Source organism: Pistacia vera, unplaced genomic scaffold (genome assembly GCF_008641045.1).
Source record: "Pistacia vera cultivar Batoury unplaced genomic scaffold, PisVer_v2 Contig512, whole genome shotgun sequence".
Lineage (NCBI taxonomy): Eukaryota > Viridiplantae > Streptophyta > Magnoliopsida > Sapindales > Anacardiaceae > Pistacia > Pistacia vera.
Window position 1 is genome coordinate 104,431 of NW_022196349.1, and position 20,379 is coordinate 124,809.

At 32.6% G+C, this 20,379-nt stretch overlaps 1 protein-coding gene across 1 annotated transcript; it reads left to right on the forward strand.

The window, feature by feature from the left end:
* Window positions 1-1,234: 1,234 nt before the first annotated feature.
* On the forward strand, window positions 1,235-9,517 carry LOC116106361 (eukaryotic translation initiation factor 2D). Its single transcript, XM_031392717.1, has 7 exons — window positions 1,235-1,526; window positions 2,443-2,554; window positions 3,980-4,170; window positions 4,319-4,413; window positions 4,489-4,914; window positions 5,547-5,655; window positions 8,870-9,517. The coding sequence occupies exons 1-7, from the start codon at window positions 1,392-1,394 to the stop codon at window positions 9,410-9,412; spliced, it is 1,611 nt and encodes a 536-aa protein (XP_031248577.1). The 5' UTR covers window positions 1,235-1,391; the 3' UTR covers window positions 9,413-9,517.
* Window positions 9,518-20,379: the final 10,862 nt, after the last annotated feature.

A 20,379-nucleotide genomic window follows, 5' to 3' on the forward strand; every position in this document is an offset into this window, starting at 1 on the left:
TTTTTGACTTTTTAATATTTAACTTTTTGGCAAATTAAAAATAATAAAAATCTTATAAAGTCAAATATTTAAGGATATTATAGCATTTTCGGTAAAATATTAATGAAAAACATAACATAATCTAGGTGGAAAAGTGTCATTTTAAAACTTGATGGGTGAGAAAGTGTTATTTCGTCAAACCTTGGGTGGGACAAGGTCGTTCTCTCTTAAAAAAATTAAAACATAAATAAAATATTTTACAATCATTCATAAATTATTTTTTTAAATTAAATAATAAAATAATTTTCTTTTCTTTTCTTTTCAATTATTTTAGTTAAATATGATTTTATAATTAAAATATTTTAAATTTATAAATAATTAATGAAATAATTATAATTTACAAATTACCTTCTTACTCTACTTAAGAGTTAAATATAACGCTCTTTCCTAGTTAGGTTTTGAAAAAAAAAATTCCGAAAATTGATCAAATCCCATACTTAGGGTTTACAAAAATTATTAATTGACCGTAAATTTAATTTGTTCATCAATTTGGATGCCCTCTTAATAAATATCTATAAGGTATCAAGTTTAAGATCATTTATACTTTGTTTTAAAAATCGGACCGGTCAGACTAGGACCTGGCAGTTTCTCCGGTCTGGTTCAGGTCTTAGGGGTTTTTGTAATATTTCAAAATTATAAGGGTTCATTGTCATTTTATAGGGATGTTTTAGAGAAATGTCACAAGTTTAGAGATTAATTGGTAATTTTTTGGGGTATGTTTGAAAAAATAAAAATTTTAGGGACTAATTAATTTTTTTGGAGAATTTTTGTAATATATTAAAATTTGAGGGATAATAGTAATTTTTAAAAAATAAAATTGTAGCCGACGTCATCAGTCCAACGGATTGGATCGGTTGACCTATGAACCGGACAGCAAAACTAGTTACCTTCCGGTTCAGGTTTTAAAATAATGCATTTATATATGAGCATATTATAAACAACTTGTCAAAACAAATTAATTACGATAAACTTCTTAAAATTATCACTTTCAAAATCATTAAAAAAAATATGAACCTTTAATAGATGCTTTGTTATATAATTATTTACAAATATAGTATTTATAAAATTACGTTCTGCTGATTATTTTAATCCCAAAAATTTAACTGTAGGAAAATTATTACTAGTATAACTACAGGGAGATTATTGTTATTTAATAATACCTAAGGGGGAATTTGTCATTCACCCTGATAGTAATTGTAAAGAGGGCAAAAATTCTCCTACTTCATCACTGCCACCGCGCCACCGCCTTACTATTTCCTCTTAAGAAACTTTCCATTAATATAACCTATCTATTCTTTTTCAATCCCCAGCAACAATTCTTCACATTAATCAAAGCATTAACAAGAATCAAAATGTTCAAGAAGTCCGTTGAGGCGAAATCGCACCAGAGACTCTCGGGAGCTGACCGGAAGAAGCTGAAGAGAACTCTCAGAGAGAGGTTCCCTCGCGCTTCCGATCTCGATTTCGACGCTTTACTCCCTCCCAAGGTACGCCTCTTTATCATTTTTTTTCTTTTTAATTAATTAGTTTGAAAAAAAAAAAAAAAAAATCGGCGGTACAGGGAAAATTTATTAATCAAAGAAAAAAAAAAAGATAATGATATCTGTACTTTTAAAGAAGAATTATAGTTAAAATGTGGTAATTTTGAGTTTTGTCGGTTTAGAATTTGGTGAATGAGAATGCCGTCTATGTGTTCGATGAAAGTCCGGAGTGTGTTATAGAACAAATTATAATATCTGTATGCAATATGAGAGGGGAAATTTTAGTTTATTTGTTTGTTACTTTAATGTTGGTAGTGATAATAAGTTTAGCTGTAAATGTTTAATTATTATTAAAGAATTGATTGTGAAATGTGTGGAAATTTATGAGTGAATGGTATATTGGTTGCATGTTGTATAAAAGAAAGAAATTATAAAGGAAGTTGATAATGATAATCTAAAGTAAAATTTTGAACTTCATTGAAATGAAACAAAGATTAAGAGAAAGAAAAAGGTATTAGGAAATAATAACGAGCGAAATAAGTGGTTTTTATTTTTAGAATTTTGTCTGGGTATTGATTTACTCAAAGGGTATATGGGTATTGATTAAAAAGCAAACATGTTCTCAGATGATGTATAAGTAGTACCTAGTGTATGTTTTTGTAAGTATCTATGATTTTATGAGCTGCGGCCAGCCTACCTTTTTTAAGATCTGGATCACCATTTGTTTTTCTTTGACATCTAAGGATCAAGCCGTTGTTTATCGACAATTAATTTACGTTAAAGTCCTTCATGAAACTGGATGAGGCAGTTGAAGTTTTATTCAGTTTACCTTTTTCTTTTTGAGAAATGAGTGGAGGCTAGGAACTATTGTTATTGTGTTTTCTACTAATTGTTTGAATTTATACTTGAAAATTTTATATAGGTAGAGATCACACTTTCAAAGTTTCAAAATCGGGTACTTTTATATAGTGTTGAAGGTGGTTTACCTATGTTTTTTGACATTGATGGACGAGGCACAGATATATTTCCCACAGGTATTTGAATTATTTCATGCCTGGATGTTCCTTCCAATTCTTTTAGCGGTTTGTTATGTAAATTCTTTACTTCTCTTAATTTGGAAATTCTTTGCAATTGCAATGGTTGCATAGGGAACTTTATGTCTAGGGTTAATTTCACAACCATCCCATAGGTTTACTCAAAATCCACTCAGAAATGTAAGTTTGATTTTTTAATTTGATTGCAAGAAAAAGAAAATGAAACTTACATTTACCCTATATTTTGATAAGACCTCTAGGAGGTTTGTCTAATTATCCCTTGATTAAAACATGAATTTATTGTACAAATTTGATCATATATTAGAAAACTGAAATTTGTTGAATGGTTGATATGAGACTATGGAGCTTTCTTGTTTAGGAGAAATGGAATTTGCTCACAGAAAAGCATGCAATTTCCCCAAATTCGATTGAATGTGGTTTGCATTTATCTTATTATAACACATTAAACAACCTTTTAATAGACTGTTGCTATCATAATTTATTTATTGCATGGTAATTGAAAAGTACAATCAACATAATTAATTGGTACTTGTAATATCTTCTTACATGCCTTTATGATTGATACCTGGATTCTAATCTATTACAGAGAAAGATTTCAAGTATAACTTTTCTCAAATTAATATTTGATTTATTCCATGTTTGCATGATTATGATGAGGTGTTGTGATGACCCTCGTGAGTTTTAGAACTCTTTTGTTTTCTTTTAATAGCTTTGGATAAAGTATGATTATGTGGATTTAGACCTATATTTTTTTGATAAACTTAGGATATGAGGAAGCATATTCTTCATTAAAGAATTTCATAGGCCATTACCAATTGTCTTCATGCATCACTACTGACTCATTTAGAATCTCCATGTCAGAATTTGCTGTCTCGATGTGTCTCATGATGCACAAAAATAAGAAATCACAGAAAAATGGGATGAATTATTCATGGCCAGTCTTCATTCTTCTTGCTTGTACATTATGAATCTTCTTGCTTGTACCTTATGCATGACATTCTGGTCTCTTGTTTAATGTCTTCTTTAAGAGTAATATCATTTAGCCTTTTGTGTGTCTTGCTTGGAGTCTAACTCGTGTTTTATTTTGGTCTATTTCACTTTCTTCATCTCAATTAGAGGTCAACGTAAGAAATCAATATATGAAACAAGTTGTGAGGGACTTTCACTTCTAAGTAACTTGATTCGTAAATACGAGCAAGCTAAAAGTGAGATTTGTCATAAAGGTCTACAGATGAAAAATTGTATAGGTTATAGCCTTTCTTTTATTAGATAGCAGATTTACTAAAACAATTTGTATTATATAACCCTTTGATAAACCTTGAGGTAGTGGGAAATTCTTTTAATGTGCTCACTATCTATTCCATTTTTTATCTGGTTTTAATAGTTTACTATTTCTTCAAGCAGTTTTTGCTCTGTGGAAAGTCCCTGATCTGCTGCCGTCTTTTATGCTGAAGGGGGGTGAGGTCTCACGATTTGTCATTGGCGGGGCAGATTTGATGTTCCCTGGTATAAGCATACCCTCAGAAGGTCTACCATCGTTTTTATCTGGGGAACCATGGGCTATAAAAGTTCCTGGCAATCCAGCTCCTATTGCAGTAAGCTTATTTGTAATTCTGCTCAATTCATAACACGCACAGATACACATACAGACACACATGCACACATTCTCACACACACAAAAGATGGGCTAAGTAGATTAATATCCTTTTCACGGACTTTAAAAGTTAATTGATCTTAACACAGGTTGGTTCTACCACTATGAGCAGCACTGAAGCAGTAAAAGCTGGTTTGCGTGGAAAGGCTCTAAGGATAACTCACTATTATCGTGACTTACTTTGGCAAGTATAGATAGATACCATATGGGAGATTGATTTATAAGTTCCTAACTGACATTGTTTTGAAATGTTCTGCAGGGAATCAGTTGAGGGCCATTATGTGCCAAATGCAGGTTTTTTTGAAGATGTGGTCCTTGCAGATCCTGCTTTTTTGTCAACATGTCAAGTTTCTGATTCATGGGAAGGCATTGCCGAGAGTTCAAATGATCAACAGAGTGACATAGCAACTGAAGAAGGGGGAACAGCTGATGTAAAAGATGTCATTTCTGAACCTAATCCTGGTTCAATTACACAAAATGATCATCAGGGTAATGCAGCCGAGCTGGTAACTGCAGGTGTAAATGATTTGAAATTAACAGAAAATTTGGATGCTGATGAATCAAGTGTGGAGCAGCATGTTCTATCCACTGAGGATGTGGATGCTCATTTGGACAAATGCCTTCTACAAGCTTTGCATACTACAGTGAAGGATAAAGACCTGCCAATACCCGGAAGCACATTGTGGTAGGATATTTTTATTGATGTCACATTATCCATATGTTCTCTTTGTGCATTGGGGGGGATTGAAGAGATCATACCTTTGATGTTTTAGTTGGGATAATCTTTGTTTTCTTTGTTATCAGTCTTATATGTTGGTTTTAGAGTCATGTGCATATGTTCATGGCAAATTTAGTTGTCCAGTAGTTTGTTTTCATAAATGATTACAGTGAGTTAATCAATCTTTTTGGGGATGTTTGGAACAAGGGAATATTTGATCATTTAAGCCAATTTCTTTTAGCATGGATATGCTGATATAAGCAGTGAGCAAAGTGTTGGTTTTGGGTTGATAGTTATTTCTACTTTAGTCAAGGTTGAAGCCATTTTGGCATTAAAATTTTACATTGCAGTTTTAGCTGAAATTCATAAAAGTGAAGTTCACTAAGTTTTTGAGGACCCACAAAATATTAAAGATAGGCATTCATTAAAGGTGCAAATGAACACAGCTTTTTTTATAACTGTTCAAGCTCACGATGTCAAAGAGTGTAGTTTCCCTTGCTTCTTTAAACATTGTATTGGACTGATAATTGTTTGGTGCATCTTTTTCAATGTTGATGGACATTTATAACGAACATCGTTGTTGTTTTGGACGGACACAGGTCAAACCATGTATTACCCTGTAGGCCTTCAGGTATCATGCTGGATGTCAAGAAATCATCGCATAAGAAACTGGCTAAATGGTTGCAAGCTAAAGCTTCTTCAGGACTGGTGTGTTTCCTAATTTTGTTTTTTAAAATTTTTTCATTTCTCTTAATAATGTTATTGAAGCAATTTTGGATATTCTAAGTCGAAAATTACTTGTTTGTGTTCAATAATTTTGCAATAAATATTATTGGGAATTGAAGAAATTATTGCTTTAGGCATGTCATCATTTTAGATTGAAAAAAAAAATTCACTAAGGACTTATTGGAGGACATTTAAAGAATGTCAAGTACTTCAATACATGCTTAGAGTTGAGGAATTGTGTGTCTTTTATAATGGGGATATTATCATAAAGATTTTTTTTTTTTTTTTTTAATATTATTTGATTAGTCTAATTTTTATTTTAAAGAAATTTTACATATTGGGTGTACTAGTTTGTTATAGTTGTATTATTTATATACTTCTTTGTATACTATTTAAGTTGTATTATTTGGATTACTTGGTTTTCTAGTTTGTCTCAGACTACGCATATGTAATTTTTTCATACAATTTGATTGATTTGTGAATCACAAATAACAATTTTTTCTTCACTTGCTTTTCAATTGTCTTTATATTCTTTCTTCCTCCTATTTTTAATATATTCATAATCATTTTCATGTGGTATCATACCATGTGATTATGGTGAACTACATTTGCATAGAATTTTGATATCTTGGAAGCAAGAATCTCACTTTTAAGTAAAGATAATAAACACTAAATTTTTTATTTAATGGCCCCAACTAGGATGGTGCATGTTTCACTTTGAGTTGGCTTTAGACAACATATTACTTAAAATAGGCAATACAAGTTGAAGAACTTATTACTTAAGGCAATATAACTTTATAATACACCTAGTTGCATATGTCCACTTAAGAGTCTAACTCAAAGCATTATGTGTATAATGTTAACGTATGGCAAGGCAAGTGGTGATATTTTACTTGAGAAAACGGGCGGTACATTTACTATAAACAGTTCATGCATTTCGCATTTGGGAGATAGATTCTCCCAAATTGACTATCATTTAGCCCCTATATTCTCTTTATATTTCAATTTCATCCTTGACATTTTTATTTATATTGTGCAACTGGAATGATCAAAATAATAAATTATGGTTTCTAGAACCATCAAATTAATCAAGTTATATGAAAAAGAATTACATGTAACAAAGCTAGATATAACTAATCTAAATAGTTATACAACTTTAATAAACAAAAGAATATAGTAAATCCAGTTCAAAGAAACTATATGAGCTTTAGAGGCATCACTTTGACCCTTAAGACCTATCTACTTTATAGTTGTTGTGTGGGTTAGTGCTTTTTAGATTGCTGTGGCCCGAGACTGCTTTGTGTGAGATTTAAGGCATGAGGAGCCAAGTTTAGTTGTTTATTATCTCAGCATATTCCACTTTAGGATCCCCATTGAGCTACTTTTATATGCTGGCAAATCTCTGAGTGAGGTTTACTCTTTCTTTTTTTTTTTCCNTTTTAGATTGAAAAAAAAAATTCACTAAGGACTTATTGGAGGACATTTAAAGAATGTCAAGTACTTCAATACATGCTTAGAGTTGAGGAATTGTGTGTCTTTTATAATGGGGATATTATCATAAAGATTTTTTTTTTTTTTTTTTAATATTATTTGATTAGTCTAATTTTTATTTTAAAGAAATTTTACATATTGGGTGTACTAGTTTGTTATAGTTGTATTATTTATATACTTCTTTGTATACTATTTAAGTTGTATTATTTGGATTACTTGGTTTTCTAGTTTGTCTCAGACTACGCATATGTAATTTTTTCATACAATTTGATTGATTTGTGAATCACAAATAACAATTTTTTCTTCACTTGCTTTTCAATTGTCTTTATATTCTTTCTTCCTCCTATTTTTAATATATTCATAATCATTTTCATGTGGTATCATACCATGTGATTATGGTGAACTACATTTGCATAGAATTTTGATATCTTGGAAGCAAGAATCTCACTTTTAAGTAAAGATAATAAACACTAAATTTTTTATTTAATGGCCCCAACTAGGATGGTGCATGTTTCACTTTGAGTTGGCTTTAGACAACATATTACTTAAAATAGGCAATACAAGTTGAAGAACTTATTACTTAAGGCAATATAACTTTATAATACACCTAGTTGCATATGTCCACTTAAGAGTCTAACTCAAAGCATTATGTGTATAATGTTAACGTATGGCAAGGCAAGTGGTGATATTTTACTTGAGAAAACGGGCGGTACATTTACTATAAACAGTTCATGCATTTCGCATTTGGGAGATAGATTCTCCCAAATTGACTATCATTTAGCCCCTATATTCTCTTTATATTTCAATTTCATCCTTGACATTTTTATTTATATTGTGCAACTGGAATGATCAAAATAATAAATTATGGTTTCTAGAACCATCAAATTAATCAAGTTATATGAAAAAGAATTACATGTAACAAAGCTAGATATAACTAATCTAAATAGTTATACAACTTTAATAAACAAAAGAATATAGTAAATCCAGTTCAAAGAAACTATATGAGCTTTAGAGGCATCACTTTGACCCTTAAGACCTATCTACTTTATAGTTGTTGTGTGGGTTAGTGCTTTTTAGATTGCTGTGGCCCGAGACTGCTTTGTGTGAGATTTAAGGCATGAGGAGCCAAGTTTAGTTGTTTATTATCTCAGCATATTCCACTTTAGGATCCCCATTGAGCTACTTTTATATGCTGGCAAATCTCTGAGTGAGGTTTACTCTTTCTTTTTTTTTTTCCCTTAATGATAATAGAGCAAATTATTTTTGATGAAAATGACATGGAGAGTAGAAACATGATATAGGAAGCAATAATTCCTTTTTTTTTTTTTGGTTTAAAATTTGTAAGATCTCATTGTAACATTAAATGTGATTTTGGTAACATTGAATGTTAAACTTGTAACAAGATATAATCTCATTAGTTTACATTTAATGTTACTTGGGTAAAGTTACGTAGCATGAATGTTATGACGTGACAAATTTACGTTCAACGACAAAATGTGACGACCCACATTACAAGTATGATAATGCTATATTATAAAGAAAAGTTTGGTAACGATATTGTTCCAGTAATGTGAATATTTTCACAGTTGCAAACTTGCAATGGGATGAGGGATGAATGTTTCTTTTATTAATTCATGATCTATGAAATGCAAAATAAGTTTTTGTCCATACCTTGTTATTCTTACTTTGTTCGTGGTAATACCAGATTTCTGTGAAAGAAGATAAATATAAGAAGGAAGTGGTATTGTTTTCTGTTAACCGCAGTCATCCGGACTACGTATCCTTCAAGCCAGAGAAACGGCAAGTAGAGAAAACCAATCAGGCAGTTGATGGTGCCGCTACTGATAGTCGATCTCAAAAATTGCTAGAAGTGGCAGAAATTTATAAACCAAGTGTGCATGTCAACTCTGTTTTCACCTCTGTTGGTGCTGATATAGGAAAACTTTACAGTGCCTCTGAAGCCAGTGAGGTTGTTTTCAAGTACATCGAGAAAGAAAATTTGGTTAAGCCTACTAATAAATCCATTGTGGTTTTGGATCCAACTTTATGTGATGCATTGTTCAAGGGAGCCATTAAGAAAGGAACAACATACCCAACAGAGATACATAAGAAAGAATTAGGATCAACATTTGTAAGCCGGATGCAGCCCCACCATGTTGTGACCCGAGGAAGCGAGTCTGTTGTTCGTAAAGGTGCGCTGAAAACAATTCAGATATTAACGGAACGCGACAAGGAAACAAGAAGGTGACAAAAGTTTCAGGTCTGGAATCGTTCTTGCTGGATGCTGAAGCATTAGCATCAGAGCTGCAAAAAAAGTTTGCTTGCAGTAAATCAGTGGCAGAATTACCTGGTATATTCTTTCTTTCTATCCCCTCTATTCTCTGCATTGCTGATGTATATTCTATTTGCATTCTTTTATTCTTTTCCCATTTCTCATTCCACAATATTATGCGTAATTTCTAGTATTTCATATTGAGCTATGGGCTGGATCTGTATGCATTTAATTTTCTTTGATGATTGATTCCTTTAAAAGAAAGGCCAAGTGGTGTAAGCCAATATTCAAGAGAGTATACATGTCTTTTAAATTCTCCCGTCCAGTATACTGAAATAGAAAAGTATAAAATTGAAAGTGGAGTCAGTAGAGTTTTAAACATATAATGGGGAGAAGTCTAGTATTTATGGAGCTTGGCCAAGTATTGGGCTTCTCTCAGGGCTTCCATTTCCTGGGAATTAAAGATGTGCACTTTTTTCTTTATTCATCTCACAATTGGGAGATGGCAATGATTCTGTATTGGGGTTCTTTGCTTGTTGCTGTCTTTTAGGAATTTTTTGGAATGTCTTAATCAATTGGGTCTAGATTTTGATTGTTTTTATAGAACACAAGAGAAACAGCCCATGGCATAAGGAAGTTGCCTTTGGTCACTATGTTTATTAAACATTATATGTATGTTAAATTCTTTTGAAGTTGAACTTGGCAAATTTTTTGCAGGAACAATGTCATTGTGATAAGCCTCCTACAACCAAATTATACAAAAAGAAGAAAAAGGGCAGCCTGGGAAATTCACTGGACAGGGGCAGCAAAGGAAATGCAGTTTCCTTAAGAGAACATTTTGTGAGCTGAGGAGGATGAAATCTGTTTTGTAATTTCATCGTTTTAGTTTTGGAGTTTATAATTTTGAATTTGTGATTTTCAACGGAGTATTGTATTATTTTAATTTTGGAGTTTGAAATTTGAAATTTATAATTTTAATTTTGTTAATAACAAGTGCCAAGTGGGGGGTATTTGTAAGTTTTTAAGAGTTTTTTTTGTTATTTTAAACACTTGGGGGACAGAAAATAAATTTTACAGGGTACCCAGAACCAGAACCGGAACCGTTGTTACAGGTTCTGGTTCTGGGTATCTAGGAACCGGAACCGTCGGTTCCGGTTCTGGTTCCAAAATTCAAGGAACCGTCGGTTCCGGTTCCGGTTCCGGTTCCTTCCAAAAGTGCAGGGTACCCGGAACCGAACACCCCTAGATAATATAGTCAAATTGTCTAATCTTTCTTGTGCAAATGAGATTTTATTAACTTTAATTTTGAAAAACTTCTTTATGTTGAAGCTACAGTAACATGAATAGTTAATATTATTCTATAAGCTGTCCATGCATTTGAAAAAGAATTCACTTTTTTTCTTTCTTTTTTTTAATAAAATCTAGTATCTCAAGTAGTGTTTTAATTTCCACGTTTATAATTTCTTTTAAAACTTTTAATTATGAATATAAATCTAAACCATCAATATCAGAGAGCATGTCATGTTTTAAAAAGTTTTCAAGATTTAAACAATGTTTCTGCAAACTATCATCATCAAGCAATTTTAACTTTTCTATATTATAAAAGAAACCAAAATTATTATTATATATTTCAAATTGTTCAAACCTACTTTGAAGTAAGAAAATTGCATGATCAACTAAATATGTGAAATAATTTATTCTAAAAGATTCTTTAGCAGACAATTTCATCTCTTCGTTTTCATTCTTATCAAATTGTTTTTTTCTCTTTATTGTACGTTTTTCATAAAATTTTGATTCTATATTCATTTGCTTTGCAATCTCTTTAGCAGGAATCATAGAAGATGTAAACCCATTTTCTCTACATTTTTCAAAAAATGAAACAAGACCTTTCAACTGATTTGTTGCAACAACAATGTCCATATTTTTATATTGTAAATATTTACTAACTGTATTAACAACAAATAACATTTCATACCAAATATTCATGCCTAATCTCATATGTTACTAAAGAAATAGCTTCACTTTTTGTTTTAGGATCTTCACTAGTTTCTACTAATTGATATAAAGCATCTCTTATTTGTGGAGCTTGAAATTTTATTGTTTTAACACTTTCAACACGACTTTCCCAATGTGTTTGTGATAATGGCTTAAGTGTCAAATTAGAAACATGATCTTGCAAAATTTTCCATCGTTTTATAGAAGAAGAAAATAATGAGTATATGCATTGTGTCACTCCAAAAAATGTAATAGCATTAGCACATGAATTAGCCATGTCAGAAAGAACTAAATTAAGACCGTGACAACCACATGGTGTATAAAATGCTGTAGAATTTATATCTAATAATCTTTTTTGCACACCTTGATGTTTACCTTTCATATTAGACCCATTATCATATCCTTGTCCTCTTACATTATTTACATCAAGTTCAAGATTTTTTAATGTACTTGTGAGAACATTAAAAATGCCTTAACCAGAAGTATCATCCGCTTTTATAAAATCTATAAAGTACTCTTCTATTTTTATTAGACTTATTGAAATATCTACACATCTTAATATAAGTGACATTTGTTCTTGATGACTTGTATCTGGGGTACAATCAAGTATAACTGAATAATATTTTGATTCTTTGATTTGTTTTTTTTTTTTTTTAATAATGGTATTTCTTATTTCTAATGCTAAAATATTTATCAACTCATTTTGTATATTATGACCAAGATAATGAGTATGAATTTCTCCATTTTGAATACGTCTAAGGTGTTCTTGCATTATTGGATCAAACTCAGCAATCATTTCAATTAAACTCAAAAAATTTCCATTATTTTCTTGATAAATCTTCTCATTTGTACCACGAAATGCCAAATTATTTTTTGAAAGATTTTTCACAACCGCTATAATTCTTAATAGTACATTCTTCCAATGCTCTTTCTCTTTATTTATTTTCTTAGTAAAGAAGAAGCACGCAATAGGAACAAAGAAAATCAGAGAAGAAGAAGAGAGAAAACTATCGTGTTTTTATTTTTTTTATTAAAAGTAAAGTAGTTACAGTTGTTTTTATACAAGATAAGCTGAGCTAACAATGAGTACAACATTTAATAACTATCCTAGTCAGCTGATCAACAAGTCAACTGAATTTTGTTTTATATCCTAACATCTTCCCGTAAACCAAACCTCATTTATTCTTCCATTCATTAGTCAATATTGGTTTATATCCTAACATCCTCCCGTAAACCAAACAACCAAACTGCCAGCAGAGAAACTTCAAGAAAAATTCAGCAGAGAAGCTTAAGGAGAACAGCAAATATTTTGCCTCAAATCTAGTTGTTCCTCTAGAGTGCATCTGCTAGATTACCCAAGATAGCAGCAGAGATTTTAGCTTAGTAATCAATTTAGCTCAACAAAGAAGCTTTAAGAAAAACAACAGACATTTTAGCTCAGGGAAAGTAACATTATTCCTCCAAATGTTTATCCACTACTCTGCTCACAAGTAATCATCAGAGAATACCCTGTATATAAGCAGTAAACACTCTGCATATAAGTTGCAAAAGTTCTCTCAAACATCCAGTAGATGCTCTGCATAATAGCAGAAAAAAAAAAAAATCCTCAACCTTTCAAACTGCTATCAGACAACTTTTAGTCAAGCAATTACACAAACATTAGCCAACCAAAACTTCAGAAAATTAGTCACATCAGTAACGCAAACTGAACTAGCACACCCTTTGGATTTCACAAATTAGTGCAACATTATCAATTGATAACCATCACACAAACATTTATGCCTTAGACTTAGAAGTAGAAGCATAACTAGCAGGTGCCTGAACTCTAAGTTTGTCTCTTAAGTTTTCAAACTTGGATGCTAAAAGTGTATTACTGAAAATGTCAGCTCTTTGAAGTTCAGTGGGGACATATTGAACTTTCAGTTTATGAGTTGTAACTTGTTCCCTTACATAATGAGCATCAAGCTCAATATGCTTAGTCCTACTATGGAAGACAGTATTTGAAGCAAGGAAACTTGTACTTTAATTATCATACCATAGCATGGGAACTTTGAGTAAAGACACTCCAATTTCAGTAAACAAGTTGCAAAACCAGGTCAACTCAGTAGAACCTTGAGCAAGAGCCCTATATTCTGCCTCGGTTGAAGAAAGAGCCACAACCTTTTGTTTTCGGGAATGCCATTGTATTAAATTGGAACCAAAGTACACACAACAACCACTAGTTGATCTTCTATCCTAAAGATTACTAGCCCAATTTGCATCAGTGTAACATTCCAAATTAAGTTTATTACTTTTGCTAAATTGCACACCAAAGTTGATAGTGCCTTTAATGTATCTTAGGAACCTTTTGCAAGCCTGCCAATGTAATTGAGTAAGGGCCTTTAAAAATTGACTCAACTTATTAACCGAATAAGAAATATCAGGCCTAGATAGTGTTAAGTACTGCAGGGCACCAATAGTACTCCGATAAAGAGCTGGGTTGTCATAGGCTTCACTATCTTCAAGAGCCAACTTTGTACCCACAGCCATTGGAGTAACACACGGGTTGCAGTCTTTTAACTAACAAATCCTTTGCATACTTCTCTTGGTTCATATGAAGGCCTGATTTAGTTCTTGTCACCTCAAAACCAAGGAAATATTTGAGAGAACCCAATGACTTTAGTGCAAACTGAGTATTGAGTTTCTTGACAGTTTCTTGAACCAACTCATCATCATTCCTTGTCAAGAGAATGTCATCTACATACACCAAAACATACATCAATTTGCCTTGTTGTTGATAAACAAACAAGCTAGGATTAGCTATAGAATGAACAAAACCCCAATTAACAAAGGTCTTCTTAAGCATTTCAAACCAAGCCTTTGGTGCCTATTTTAAACAATGGAGTGCTTTGATTAGTTTGCAAACATGATGAGGATACTGAGGGTGAACAAAACCTTCATGCTGATCCATGTAGACCTTTTCAGTGAGCTCTCCATTAAGGAAAGCATTATTCACATCAACCTGTTATATATCCCATCCATAATACACAACAAGACTGAATATTACTCGAATAGTTGAGGATTTGACTACAACACTAAATGTTTCAAGATAATCAATGCCAGGAGTCTGCTGAAACCCTTTGGCCACTAACCTGGCCTTATACCTCTGAATGGAGCCATCAGGATTAACTTTTATCTTGAATGTCCACAGGATGTAGATCAGGAGTTGTAGGAACCAAATCCCAGGTATGGTTAGCTAGTAAGGCATCAAATTCAGTCTGCATAGCAACCTTCCAAGATGGAAGGGAGAGAGCTTCTGTCATTGTTACTAGTTCTGTTGTGTCCAGAGAGGTATGAGGGACCAAAATGGTATTGTGAGCTTTTGCCTTAGACCTAGTAATCATAGGGTGAATGTTTGATACATGAGGGACGGACTCAACTAATGGTAGGTTAATTGTAAGAGGGATAGTCTCATAGGATTGATCTGAGGAAGTACAAATAGGAGACAACACTAACTCTGAAGGCATGGGACCTGGAGTTGATGTACTGGCAGTATTTTGGTCAGATGGAGTTGACATAGAGGGCCTAACATGGTCTGAGGTAACTGGTTCAAGGAGAACTGAAGCTGAAGTTGGTAAAGGTATGGAAGAATTTGGACTAAGTTTTGAAACACTTTGTGAATTCAACTGATTATATGCAAACAGACAAGGAGTGTGAGAAGAATCAGATGCATGATTGTGAGTTAAAGAAGATGTAGAACGAGGAACATGCCAAATGGAAGCATCAGGTGAATGCAAAGAGGAGTCAGATGTTAATGAATTATGTGTAGGAGTGAAACTAGAAGAAGAAGTATTTTGAAATAGAAAAATTGATTCATCAAACTTAACACTTTGGCAAATATACAATCGACCAGAGGGATCAAGACACTTGTATCCCTTATGTTGCAGACTATATCCAACAAATGTGCATTTGGTAGTGTGAAAGTTAAATTTATGTGAACTATAAGGTCTAAGGAAAGGGTAAACAACACATCCAAAAACCTTAATGACTGAGTAATTAGGAGCAACATGAAATAAAGCTTGAAATGGTGAGGAATTGCCTAACATGGGAGAGGGAAGTCTATTAGTGAGATATGTTGCTGTTTGAAATGCAAACCACCAAAACTTGAAAGGCATACAGGCTTGAGCCAATGGGGTTAATCCTTGTTCTACAATCTGCCTATGTTTCCTCTCAACTCTACCATTTTGCTTGTGAGTGTGAGGACAAGGATGTCAAAATAAAATGACACGATCTTTGACATAAGGAACTAGACTTCGATACTCCCCTCCCTAATCAATTTGAACACATTTTATGGATGTATTAAAATGCCTCTCAACTAACTTATGAAACTATTTGAAAATAGTAGAAGTTTCAGATTTGGTTTTTAAAGGAAAAACCCAAGTAAACCTAGTGTGATCATCGAGGAATTGGACATAACACCTAAAACCCTCTGGAGATGTGACAGGATAAGGACATAAAAAATCAGAATACACTAGTTCAAGAGGTCTTGATGCTTGAAAAGTAGACCTAGGAAAGACAGATTGATGTAATTTGCCGTATTGGCAAGCTTGACAAAATGTGATGTTATTTTTAGCTTGATGATTTAGTTTTAAATCAATAAGAATTTTAGTGAGTACAGAAATATTGGGATGCCCTAACCTTCTATGCCATAACATAACATCAATTTTCTGTGCAGGGAAAGATTGAAAAACAAATTCATTATGTTTATTGGCAATAGTTGCAGCATCAGGAGATACAATATCAGACTCAATATAGTTGTTACAAGCTTGTTCAACAGAGGAGATACAAGCAGGAATACAATTATTCTGACTCGATATTGTAGTAGTAAAATGCTTATTCAAAGGAGCAGGCGAGGACTAAATGCAGCTACTGTGTAACTTGGAATGAAATGAGGGAATCAAAGCTTCAATAGAGCGAGGAGTAGAACAGGCTAGAGTTTGGAGCTGGTACAGACCAGCCTTAAGCATTCCTTGAAGAAGAATTGCTTTGGATGCCTTGTCCTTAATCATGCAATGATCAGAAAAGAATTCAACAAAGACATTATTGTCACGAGTAATTTTAAAGACACTAAGTAAGTTTTTTGTTATATTAGGAACATACAAGATATGGCTAAGATGTAAGACTCTAAAGGGACACTGTAAGATAGTAGAACTAGTATGTGAAATTGTAAGTAACTCACCATTGCCAACTTGGAGTTGTTCACTATTAGAGTAGATGTTGTTTCTTGTCAGTAGAGAGAAATCTGAAGTTACATGATCTGTAGCTCCAGAATACATGTACCAAGCAGTGTCTTAAATACTGGATGGAGTTGCAATATAGTTGATAGCGGCACGAGGTTGAGTATAATTCTGAGATTGGGTCAACAAGGCTTGATTATGCACATTGGCAATAACAGAATTGGACTAAGTATTAGTCAGAACATGTGAATTCCTAGACAGTGGTGCAATTTGACTTGGATAGTTATTCCAAAATTGCATTACAGATCCTAGATAGAGACCTTGTGTATAGTGCGATTGAGTAGTTGGGGAGTACTATCCTCTAGAGTGAAAATCATGTGGTCTTGCAAAGTTAGGTGAACTGAAGTTACCCCTTATCAGAGGATTATTGCCATTATAATTCACATCAAACCTATGGTAACAATTTAGAGCAAGATGTCCTGTCTTCCTACACACTTGGCAAATGAACTTACCTCTGCCTCATGTCCTACCTCTGCCTCTACCACTAGAATAATTCCCAGAAAATTGATGGGAGTAGAATTGATTCCGAGGAGTGGAAAACATAGGCAAGGTTTGATTGACAGGAAAATATGACGAGTTGAAAGAGGTCTGTAATTCAGGTAATGACCGAGTGTGAAATTGAGAAGAACTAATAGGAAGTGGAGACATCGAATTAGATTGTGACTTCTTATTTGTACTATCAGTGGTAAGATTAGCAACATTAGCAGAATCTCCTTAAAATTCGGAATGAACGACTAAAGTTTTTCATTTTGAGAAAGTAATCATGAATACTCAAATTATCCTTCTTTGTATTTTGTAGAAGACTTTTAACGTGAAGAGTTTTTGCCCTAGATTCAGTAAGGAATTCCTTCTCTAATGTAAGCCATATATCAGTACCAAATTGGCAGTTGGAGATAACAGCAAACATGGATTCAAAGATAAAAGACAACAGCCAACTAACCAACAACTTATCGGTCTTCTTCCAAAGAGAATAATTTGGATTAGGTTTCTTAATTACCTTAGAGTTTGAGTCAGTTGAATGTATTCTAACAAAGGGAGCAGAACAAGGAATTAGTCCAGTCAAGTGTTCTTCAAGATCATGAGCTCCAACAGCAAAGAGAATCTGAGATTTCCAGAATCGGTGATTATCTCGAGTTAATTTGGGCGAAATTGCTAGGCGAGACGAAGAAGACATTGTAGCTAAATTACTGAAATTTACTGCATCAAAATTCTGTTTAAGGCTTGAATTTCTGTCAGATCTGTTAATTAAAGAAGAATTTGAAGAAGTGTCGACCATTATTGATGTTTTTCAATGGCTCTAATACCAAGTAAGGAAGAAGCACGTAATAGGAACAAAGAAAATCAGAGAAGAAGAAGAGAGAAAATTGTCGTGTTTTTATTTTTTTATTAAAAGTGAAGTAGTTAAAGTTGCTTTTATACAAGATAAGCTGAGCCAACAGTGAGTACAACATTTAAGAACTATCCTAGTCAGTTGGTCAACAAGTCAACTGAATTTTGTTTTATATCCTAACGCTTGTAAATATTTATCAATTATTTTGTTTTTAAGCAATCTCATCTCAACATCAACCCAAATGTTCATATTTATAGCATGTTCATTACTTGTTTTGAGATTTTTGAGCTTGGCATTAAGATTTTTCCAATCTCCACACCCTTCATTTGCTAATTGAATTGTGACAAGCTATTCGCAAGTGTAAGAAATCGCACAAGTAATAAAGCTCGAGTAAACGAGTGTCGAATCCCAAGAGAACTACCTACCATGTACCAAACCAGTCTATTTTGTTGCTATTTGATGAAACAAAATTTTAAGAATGAATTTGATGAAAAAGAAAACAAACTAAAAACTAAACAAATACAGAATTTTATTAATACTTTGGTAAACAGATCAATATGACTAAACCTAGGGTATAGATTTTACACCAATTTAATCCTATGCATTGACAATTATTGCTAACCTAATTAAGCTTATGCTAAAGGCCAAACTCCCTGATATTCCATAACTTTCTCTCGAACAATTAGCGAATTAACCCTTAAGCAACAACTCAAAATATCTCTAAGTTGGATTTAGGAGCTAAGAGATCATTAACTTCTATGAAATTTACCAGAGCCTCATAGATCACGATAACCTATCTCTAGCGTTCGCTCAATCTATGATTTTATTACCTTAGACAAATCAGGTCTCATCTCTCAATCTCAACCCAACCCATGATATCATTCAACCCTCGGATCCTTAAGAAATGAAAACATTACACACAATAATAAAACTTAGAATTAATGCACAATAAGAATTAACAACAATAAAGTCAACACATATTCATAAATTGGGCTACATCTTTAGCCCTAGAAAAGGGATTTAGTTTATAATTGCAGTAATAAGAACAACCATTGTATTCAATAACATGAGTTCAAGAAAGAAAAATATAAAAACTTCTCTAATTGGCAAATGAGAATTGCAAGAATTCCGATCTCCAAAATAGTAGTCGTCATTTCCCTTATCTCCTCCCCTAAAACTACTTAAAGACCCTTATTTATAGTGCTAGGATTTTGGAGGTTACTTAGGAAATAATTAAATGCTTAACCCATTCAGATTCGGACTAGGAGAATGCAATAACCCAAACAAGCCCGTGAACCATCGCTGCTGTGATAAGAAACGGCCATTGCGATGATCGTTCTTTCTGTCCCATGAGTCCGTGATCTCCAGAATTTGATAAAGTCATCAACACAAACTTTGTAGCTCTCTAAATAAGCATCCCAACGCCATAAGAATCGTCAAATTCTGATTTCTACCGGTCAAGTTATGATCGAAACATTGAAGCATGCTCATCTGGAAGGATTTCCAAATTTTATGTTTTATTTCGACGCGTCACCACTTTCTTGTTTCAACTCCAATTCTTGCACCATTTGTTCCCACTTGTCACGAATTCCATCGACATCATTCTTTTTCCTTCAAATATCAGTTTGAACCTAAAAATACGCAAAATGCACTTGTGATCCCATAAAAGGTATTTATGAAATAATTAATTCAAATTCTACAATTTAAACATATTTTTCCACAAATAATCCAATTAAATCACTAACAAAATATATACTTTCAAGCTCTTATCAAATTGTATTTGCTTTTAAACTAAATAATTTACAACAAAAACAAAATACTTTATTTAATTCTTTTGAATATACTAGCAATTTTCTATCATGTTTTTCTCCATTTGGTAATTTTTGAATGTAATGAATTGTAGAAAAGCGCCTAGAATTTTCATCTATTGGAATATCTAAAACTTGTCTAATTGGACCTTTCTCAACTAATAAATCACATAAGCTTATGTCTAAATTATTCCAGTGTATCGGATCATAAATATTTTTAATAGTTGTTTCATCTTTATCATTAATATTTTCATTCTTGTCTAATGGAATTTCTTTTTCTAAATTTTCATGATACTCTTCACTAGTATTTGATGAGTTTGAATTGTTATCTTTAAAAATTTCTTCACAATTTTCAATTGATTTTTCATTTAAATCTTCATTTGGTTTTTCTAGCATTTGGTGTTTCGTATTAATAACAAATTTATCAAGGGCACTTTTTTGGGATTGAATTAGTTCTTCTATCCTTTTTTTTTCTTACATTTTTCAAATCCAGATTCATACTTTCTAGTAGACATTTCTATTCAAAGAATAAAT

Coding starts and splice junctions, on each gene's coding strand:
- LOC116106361 (XM_031392717.1), top strand. CDS start 1,392: ATGTTCAAGAAGTCCGTTGAGGCGAAATCGCACCAGAGACTCTCGGGA. Junction 1,527..2,442: donor ACGCTTTACTCCCTCCCAAG/GTACGCCTCTTT, acceptor AATTTTATATAG/GTAGAGATCACACTTTCAAA. Junction 2,555..3,979: donor CACAGATATATTTCCCACAG/GTATTTGAATTA, acceptor TTCTTCAAGCAG/TTTTTGCTCTGTGGAAAGTC.